The following is a 9312-nucleotide window of genomic DNA, read 5'->3' on the forward strand; positions in this document are numbered from 1 at the left end:
CGAGCCCCGCAGCCCCCGGGGGGCGGGTCTCCGCTCCCCCTGCGCCCAGCGGGCACCTCCCTCCGGGCGCGGCCCCGGAGCCTTGGACGCGCTCCCCATCGCCCTGCGCTCACAGGGGTCAAACACCACCGAACCAGCTCCCCCATCGCCCGGCGCTCACAAGGGTTAACACCACCGAGCCAGCTCCCCATCGCCCGGCGCTCACAGGGGTCAAACACCACCGAGCCAGCTCCCCATCGCCCGGCGCTCACAAGGGTCAAACACCACCGAGCCAGCTCCCCATCGCCCGGCGCTCACAAGGGTTAACACCACCGAGCCAGCTCCCCCTCGCCCGGCGCTCACAAGGGTTAACACCACCGAGCGAGCTCCCCATCGCCCGGCGCTCACAAGGGTTAAACACCACCGAGCCAGCGGAGCCCAGCGCGCCGCCCCTCGCCCGCCGGGCCCGCAGCGCCGCCGCCCGACCCCGCCTGCCCCGGCCCCGCCGCCGCCGCCGCGCTCATGGCCCCGGCCCCGGTAAGTCCGCGGGTAATTCCACAACAAAAGCGGGGCGGCGCCGAGCGAGGGAGCCCCGCGAAGTGAGGGGCTGGGGAGCGCCGGGGCAGTGTCGAGGCGCTGCGGGAGAGCTGCGGGGTCCGGCCCGGGCGGGGGCGGTGCGGGCGCTGAGGGCTCTGCCCGGCCCGCAGCCCCCGCTGCCCGCTCCGCCCCGGCCGTGGGTGGGTGGCCGCACCGGGCCGTGGCTTCGCGGAGGGCCCGGCCGGAGCCATCCGAGTGGGAAATCTGTAGCGATCGGCTCGCGGTTGCCAAATCTGACGCCCCCAGCCGGGACCCGAGGGCGGTGATGGCAAGCAAGGATGCTGCCAGAAGTGCCCCCGCTACTGGGGCTGGAGGAGATGTCATTGCCCAGGCAGCTGGCGGGGACACAAGCCCTGGTACCTCAGGCAGGGATCCGGCAGCTTTGGCTACTTTCTAGGGAGAAGAGAATGAGCTGGTGTGCCAGGGTGATGCCAGGGCAGTGTGTGCTCTGTTAGGGATCCCTCCAGGTAAGGACTGTGAGCTGAGTAGTCCTTTGTGAAAGGAAGCCAGCAGTCTTGTTCCAGGGCTTGCATATTTCCCGTGTGTGACCTGCCTTGGGAAAGATTACATTTATGAGAACAAATGGAGAACCTGTGATTTTGAGATCTTCTTTCTAAGGAACTTCCTTCAATGGATAGAGAGCCTGTATTTTACTCAGCTGTGTTTGTGACACTTAGGCAGTATAAAGAAAACCAACATCCCTGACCCTCTCCACAGGGATGCTGCTTGGTGTGGTGCATCCTCGAGGAGAAATGCCTTTGGTCCCCTTCTCCTCATAGCCCTCGGTGGAACAGATTACAAGAAGGTCTGCAGAAGGAAGGGGTTTCTCACTTCAGTGGTGGTCTCTTGAAAGCCAGAACCACTGAAGCTTATACTGAGTTTGAGGTAGCTCCAAACTCATTCTGAGTGGACATTCAGAGCAGCAGAGCTGGTTCCTGGAGATTTTCCACTCCGCTTTTGGCAGGAAGTGATAGCCCCAAATGCCTTGACACAGTTTTACTTACAGGTATGTTCAGTGTTTAGAAAAGGAACAGCACTTCAGCCAAAGTCCCCATAAATCAGACTAATTTTCTGAGACAAAGGGAGGCTCTTAATATGAACATTTATCCTGTGTGTTTCATAGCATCATTTTGGAAGTAGATGTCAACCATGTGCAAGCCCCAATCCTTGCAGGATAAGGCCTTCCTGCATTTGGAGAGCACGCCCTGTGTATCTGTATGTGTACATTCACATGCATACTTCCAAAGAAGATCCTGCTCTTAATGCTTTTGAGCAGAAGCACTACATTTAATGACAACATTCTCCTGTGACATTCCTTGAGTGACACAACGAGCATCATCACAATAGTGAGCAAACAGTTTTTGCAGGACAGAACAGTATCTTTTCAGTACATTCCCTTCCAAGAGGATACCATCTTTTTCTTTGAATCCTGAGCAACAGCATTTCATGCGACTCTGTTTCCCCATGCACTTGGAAGAGGTGGCTTTTCCCCTGTAATTTCCCACTCTGTTGACCCGTCTCAGTTGTTTGGCTACTGTGCCACATTTGCATTGTTCAGGGCCTCCAGCAGCCTCGTGGCAGCCTCCTGCAACTCTTCTTCCTTCACTGCCTTCCCAACAGACAACAGCAGCTTCAGTGTCTGCAGCGAGCTCTGCACCTGGCTGTCTAGCAGCCTGAGGAGGAGATCCTCGATGTCACTGTTGGGCAGCTGCTGGCCACTGGCTGTCGCCTCTGTGGCTTCTGGGCCAGCAGGTAAGACAGTGGAGGTCACAGGTACTTCCGTGTCAGGGCTGGAGCCAGCTGGATGGGTACTTGTGGGAGATGTGGGGTAAGGTGGCTGCGGGTTGACGTTTCTGGATGACGCGGCATCAGTGCTCGTGGTAATGTCGTTGGTGCCGGGTGCAGGGTGCAGCTTGGCGCTGCTGTCTCCTGGGCATGCAATCCTCTGTGGAGGAGAAAGCATACCTCTGTAGAGGCTTCAGGAGCAGGCACCTAGGCACTCCCCTGTTCTGTCAGTTTAGCTCTCACTGCACAATCCCATCTTTCCCACTCCCTACAAAGATGAGCCCAAGAAGGCAAAGAAACCTTCATATCCTTTCTTTGTCAAGTCTCCCTGTAAGACTAGCATGGGACTCACAGCTGTCTTTACTTTCCTTCTCTTCTAGCCAGCATGAATCCCCCTCTCTTCTGGAGAAACCTAGATTGTCTCAACTTGATTGGGAGTGAGAGCTGGAGAGGAGGGCTGAGGTGGTCCTCAAAGGATCATTTTCTTGAAGATAAGTCCTGCAAAGTCTCCTTTTTGGCAAGTGGCTTCAGGTGCCATCTGAAGCTAATCAGCTTGGTGTGAGTGGCCCCTGGAAGGTGGGCTGGCCCTGGCTCTCTCCTCTCTTCCCTGCCTTTTAGCCTCGTTTCCCATTTCCTCATTTTCAGGGCTCTCCCTTTTACCTGTTACTTGCCCAGGGCACACCTAATCTCCAGGAAATAGCTAAATAACTCACCTTAAGAAAATACTTTTTCTTAATACAGCGGTAAAAAGAAAAGGTGCAGAAGTTGGGGAAGAAAGGATGTCCTGGCATTTCGGAACATACGGGTCCTAGAAAGAGACAAATAAAGAGACAAATCTAGTGATAAACTTCAGTGCTGGCATCTTGCCAGCCCTTAGCAATGGCCTCGCTGTCGAGTGACATCCCTGCATGAAAACCCCTGTGTCATTTGGGCATCCTCTGAACCTTGTGAGAAATTCAGTGGTTTCTTGGTCATCTCCATGACCCAGGGTGTGAGAGGAGGCTGGTCCTAGGGTCATGTGTGGATGCAATCAGGTGTGAGAGAGGATGTGCATGAGCACATGCCTTGTCTTCTCTGCAGGATTGCTTCCCACCTCTCTCCCTCACCACCTCCTGAGTCTATTCTCTCCCAGTGATCAGGTCCCATGCCGGCCAGGTGGGACCCCCATCCAGCCACCCTGCTATTGGGAATCGCAGTTGGCTTTACCTTGAGGGATGACTCCATGGTTTTCATACTTGTCCAGTGTCTGGACCAGTGAGTTCTGGCAGCCGTACAGCTCACGGAGATGGCAGGCAGTGCTGGCTTGGAGGGTGATCCGGAGGAACTTGAAGAACTGGCGGTACTCCTGGTTGGAGAGTGGCGTTCCTGCCTGCTGTGCCTTCGTCCCCTGAGGACCAACTATGCAGACCCAACCCAAGAGCACTGGTGAAAAATAAAGTGCAGGGAGTCACAGGGAGAAGGAAGCGCTAATCACGCCACATTCAGAAGAGCTGGAGGGCTGAATCCAGATCTCTGTTGCCTTTTCTGGGTGCAGGATCCAGCATGTGGGAAATGCAGTAACAGACTACAGATGGTGGGTCCAGACCTGGGGAAAACCTGCTCCATCCATGTTGAAAGGGGTGTGGTATTTTGGGGACAGTACTTGGCTGAGGGGCCTTCACCATAGCTCTGGAGATTCAAATCTTGAACTGGGAGAAATCTCTTGGAAGTCATGGCTTAAACTGGGAATATTGCTATGCTGTCGGGGCTGGAGCAAGGAGACTGTTCTATTTCAAGATTTTTAGCCTCTGCAAATGTTCTTCCTCTGGCTAAGTAGGTCTTTAACCAAAATCCTCTCTCAGACCTCTTTCTCCTGCCTCCTCTGTTGCTTCACTGGGCCAGCTCTTTCCTCCTGGCCAAGTCTAGATCTCTGTGCTTCTGTCTCCTTTAATGCACCCAAGTGTCCCTGTCTCCAGTCTCCACCTCTGCTCCAGCCTGTGCCTACCCATCCAGCTCTGACTGCTCCCCAGCTCCTAGGTCACTACCAGTACCAGTGGATGAAAACTGGCAAAACTGTAAGCCTTGGGATCTTTGCACCAGAGGTGTTGGAGGGTGTTCCCCTCCCTTCCTTTTGCCTCCAAAGTGCCCAAGCTGAGGAGCGATGGGGAGGGGTGCAGAGCAGCCACTTCAGCTGCCCTTCCTCACAGCAGGGCTTGGAGGAGAGATGTTTCCTACTCACCAGACAAAACCAGGTAAGCCCTCATAGCCGACATCGAGCTGTGAGCAGGGCCTGCGACAGGCAGGGCCGACAGTCGGGGCCCAGTGTGCTGTCAGAGGTGTCACCTCCACTTCTTCACTGGTGATGTCATAGCCAGCTGCATTCCCAACACTCCATCCTCTGTTGCTCCCGCTTCCTCCCTCCTTGCCTCCCTGATGCCTCCCTCCCCCTGTTTCCCCCTGACAGGCTGAGTGTGGTCACATTGGTATTTGTGCACAAACTCCTGCTTACTGCCAGCTCTTTGAAAGTCCATCTGGAAGGAGGCCATTTTGATGGAGCACAGGACAAAAAATTCTGCCTTCGGACTGCTCCTGTCAATAAATGTGTGAGCTGATCAAAATCTTGTCTTTTGCCCAGATCTGTGCGTGCTTGGCTGATCCACTGAGAGCAACTGAGCGAGGTACTCCTTCAGTGAAGGCAATAAACAGGGTTCCAGACAGAGGCAAAAAGCAGCCTGGTTGTGAAGGTGGCATTTTTACTCCATCTGCAGAACGGAACTGCATTACCTACATTATATTCTCCTTTAGTTCACTGGGAAGAAAGGTGATGGGGAGAACAGGGTTTGAAGAATCAATATTTTTCTTATACAAAACTTGTAAGGAGGCATTTTTGGTCTGGGAGTGCAGCAGGAGGAACATCCAGACACTTGAGAGAAGGCAGCAAGCTGGCAGGCAGCTCTCAGTGTGTGTAGTTGACCTGTCTGTGCCACATGAGATGGCCCTGGTTATCAGACCTGAACAGAGGTGTCACAGTGTGCATGGCAGGACAGAAAGTGACCCTGACTCATGTTTCTGGGTGTCATTTTCCTATAGTCTATGTTGCTTCCAGCTCTTAAACACTTACCCTCCTGAAATCTCATTCTACAGCACTGCTACTATGATGGGTATTTATTATGTCTGGTTTCTTTCCTCTGATCAGGACCTGCAGTCCCCAGGTTGGCTTTAACCTTTCAGATGGAGTGAAGAGAAACAACCTTTTGGTCAAAAGCAACTAAATACGAGGACAGTAGAGAGACTGCTCACAAGGTGAGAAATTGCATGAAGCATGTCCAGGAAGGGAAGAGCTGAATGCTGAAAATGTGGTGGGTACTGTGCTGCATACTCTGCAGTCATCCTGCCTCTTCTGCTCCCATACTGTAGAGATGCTGCTTTCAGGAAGATTTGTAGGCACTCCTGGAATATCTAGACCCTGTCCAAAATGAAACCAAATCCTGTGTATTTTTCAGCAAAGACTACGCTCAGAGTGTTAAAAGACATAATTAACCAAAGTGTGGCTTTTTCTTCCTTTCACACAGACAGTATTTTTAATGCTTTATTGGTCACTTTGCTGCTTTGACATGCTTTGAGATGCTTTTGAGTACCTTTATTTGTACTACAAATGTTTTTCATCCCTGAGTGTTGTAAACAAAAATTTGGGAATTGATTGAACCAGTGTGGTGGTGCCTTCCAAAATCTGCAGATCACCTGAAACAAAAGCTGCTGCATGACCTCACATTCCATGACAGAGGATGATCTTAAGCAGTGCCATCCAGCTCATCCGCTTACCTCACGCTCCAGCATGCATTTTCAAGGTGTGTTCTCCAAATGAGCAGAACCAGTGAAAAATCAGGAGCCTCTAAATGTTTCAGTCTAAAGGTTCATTTTCCTGCTTGATTAATAAAACAGTTTATCTTTCCACTCACTTACCTATCTGTTCTGTAGACAAAATTTAGATAGAATTTGCTGTAGAATATATAGGGCTTTCTTTTCAAGGAAGAGTGCTGTGACTGGAAAGAAGAAGAATAGTCTACTGGGCATCTACTTGGGTAGATGTTCCAGTGGTGATGGCTATTTCCTTCCTTGATTAAGCATGGGAATGTTGGCAGAAGAACAGTGGTTCACAGGCAGCAGGAAGGGAAGCAGATACAGTGGGGGTTGATGAGGAGAGCAGTCTAACCTTGCTACATGGGAACTTTGAGGGCAAGCAAGTGACAGGTCTTGCCTTTTAGGGCTGTAACTTTATGACAGAGGACCCCCTTTGCAATCTGTGCCACAGTGGCCACCCATTCTTGAGTCACATTCCATTCCTATGCTCCTTGGTTTCCGTGCCCTCTGCCCTGAGAAGATACTGAGGGGCTGTCTCCTGTGCTGTCAGCTCATGGTGCAGCAGGTCTTGGTGGCCCTCCTGTTTGGGTTTCTCCTTCAGAGGGGCAGGGGGTTATTCATTGCTAGTTCTTCTGTTCACTCCAGCAGGTGACAGGACCATGGGTGACATGCAGAACGGCAGCCTTCATCAGGAAAGTCCTGTGAGAGCTGAATTGCGTCTGTGTTCCCCCAGGAAGCTCACAGGAGATACCTTGCAGGACACCAATCAAAGACAAGACTGCAAGCAGAAGCTGGAGATGGAAAGTGAGACGGAGGCATCTTTTGCAAAGAGACAGGGAATGGTAACTCCCTACGGGATGGAAATCTGGGAGTGTGAGGACAGCGGTAGAGGCCACATCAGCAAGGTTATCCTTGCTGGGGACAAGCCTGGCCCACCCATGTGTGGGAATGGTGCCATTTGGATTCAGCAGGTGGGAGAGAAAACCTATGAGTGTCGCGAATGTGGGAAGAGCTTCAGCCGGAGTTCTTACCTGAGCCAACACCAGAGGATCCACCTGGCAGAGAAACCCTTCAGCTGCTCCGAATGTGGGAAGAGTTTCACCCGCAACTCGGACCTGATCAAACATCAGCGGATCCACACCGGCGAGAAGCCCTACCAGTGCAACGAGTGCGAGAAGACCTTCAGCCAGAGGTCCAACGTGATCAGGCACCAGCGGACCCACACGGGAGAGAGGCACTACCTGTGCAACGAGTGCGGGAAGAGCTTCAGCCAGAATTCACATCTCATCGTCCACCAGCGCAGCCACAAGGGTGAGAAACCCTTTAATTGCCTCCGGTGTGAGAAAAGCTTCAGTGACCGTTCCTCCCTGATCATACACCGGAGAGTCCACACGGGAGAGAAGCCCCACAAATGCCAAGACTGCGGGAAGTGTTTCCGGGACAGCTCAGCCATCATTCGGCATCAGAGGATTCACACGGGAGAGAAGCCATACGAGTGCACCGAGTGTGGGAAAACCTTCCGGCAGAGCTCCTCACTGGTGACCCACACACGGACGCACACGGGCGAGAAGCCCTACAAGTGCCCTGTGTGCGGGAAGGGCTTCAGCCAGAGCTCGGCGCTCACCACTCACCGCCGGATCCACGGCGGAAAGGCCCTGCCCATGTACCACCACCTGCCTAACCCCTACCAGTGCACCGAGTGCGGCCGGAGGTGCAGCGACCACTCCACCCTGGCCAAGCACCAGAGCACACACGCTGAGGAGCGGCCCTTCATCTGCGTGGAATGCGGGGACAGCTTCCAGCGGAGCTCGGCTCTCAACGTCCACCTGCGGATCCACCGTGGGGAGAGACCCTACAAGTGCGAGGAGTGCGGAAAAACGTTCAGGCACAGCTCTGCCCTCGGTGCCCACCTGAGGATCCACGCAGGAACCAAGCCCTACGAGTGCGGCGAGTGCGGGAAAAGCTTCCGGAAAAGCTCAACGCTTAAAGTGCATTTGAGAATCCATGCGGCCAAGACACCCTATAAAAGTGTGGTGGGTAGAAGGGTGTTCGCTTTCCGCTCGCTTCTGCCATAAGCCTGGAGTGGGTGTTCAGAGCAGGATACTAAAGTAGTGTTGGGGGTACCTTAAAAAGGTGGGTAATGAGAACCACGGTGTGAAGAGACTGGAGAAACAGTATCTCTGGTGTTAGGGTGGGGTGCTAAACCCCAGTGTCACAAAAACCATGAAGAGGTCTGGAAACAGGGAGTTAGTCCTAACAGCTGAGTCCTGGTGGTTTAGGAAGAGTGTGAGGAATGAGCACCAGCTTCAGGGTAAATCAGGGGCTGAGAATACGTGGTAGGATAACAGCTGGGAGAACTGAGCTTGTAAAATACAACAAAAGTGAAGATAATAATAAAATGTTTCAGGTTGGTTCTGGCTCAAAACTTTAGCTTGTTAGACACTGTAGTAGTCTTAGGAACTGAACTCTTATTTTTCATGAATATAGTAAGTTTACCCTTGTTTGACAAGTTTATCCGTGTTTGACAAGGCATTTTCAAATCTTTTGAGTCTGAGACTTTGGAGCTGAACTTCAGTCTATTTTGTCTTTTCCAAATTTTATGTGGGACAATGAGTTCCTACCTCATGACAGGTGAGTATGTACCCAGAAAACGTGGATGTGGAAGCATTTCCAGTTGAAAAGCAGCCCATTAATAGTCTGTGACAGCTTCTCCCAGATTTCTTGTTGCTGATTTGAAACTCCTTTCACCTTGGGACATCAGTGAAACATGGAAAAAATGTGGCCTTATTTTATTTAACCAAAAAACAGGATTTTCCCCCTAGATGTCCTAGTCTGAAATGTTACGTGGCTGAGTTCTTACTGCTGGTCCAGAGACTGACTGCAGTTCTGTAGTCCTTTTTATGCTACTCTTCTTTAGCTCACCGTTGTTTGAAAATTATTAACATATAAAGTTCAGCATCTAACAGTTAGGAACGATTGTATTTGCATTTATTACTATGCCAGCGACTGTGTATTACATAAACCTATATTGCAATGTTTTGTTACTACGTGTTTCCATCCGAAATAAAACTTTTTTTTTTTTTCTTTTTCGCTCCCGTGTAAAATCTAGTT

The 9312-nt window shown here is 51.8% G+C and overlaps 1 protein-coding gene across 3 annotated transcripts; it reads left to right on the forward strand.

The window, feature by feature from the left end:
* The first annotated feature begins 418 nt into the window (after window positions 1-418).
* Window positions 419-9287, forward strand: LOC126645008 (zinc finger protein 501-like). Of its 3 annotated transcripts, XM_050324915.1 has the most exons (4): window positions 496-516; window positions 2197-2328; window positions 2742-5643; window positions 6847-9287. In XM_050324915.1, exon 4 carries the CDS (start codon window positions 6861-6863, stop codon window positions 8274-8276), a length of 1416 nt encoding a protein of 471 aa, XP_050180872.1. In that variant the 5' UTR covers window positions 496-516; window positions 2197-2328; window positions 2742-5643; window positions 6847-6860; the 3' UTR covers window positions 8277-9287. The 3 variants fall into 3 exon arrangements, with proteins under 3 accessions (XP_050180871.1, XP_050180872.1, XP_050180874.1); XM_050324914.1 differs by lacking the exon at window positions 2197-2328 and having other exon boundaries at window positions 419-516; window positions 5537-5643; XM_050324917.1 differs by lacking the exon at window positions 496-516 and having other exon boundaries at window positions 755-2328; window positions 6850-9287.
* The last annotated feature ends 25 nt before the right edge of the window (window positions 9288-9312 follow it).

The sequence above is a fragment of the Myiozetetes cayanensis genome, unplaced genomic scaffold (assembly GCF_022539395.1).
Source record: "Myiozetetes cayanensis isolate MyiCay16 unplaced genomic scaffold, myiCay2020 scf3, whole genome shotgun sequence".
NCBI lineage: Eukaryota > Metazoa > Chordata > Aves > Passeriformes > Tyrannidae > Myiozetetes > Myiozetetes cayanensis.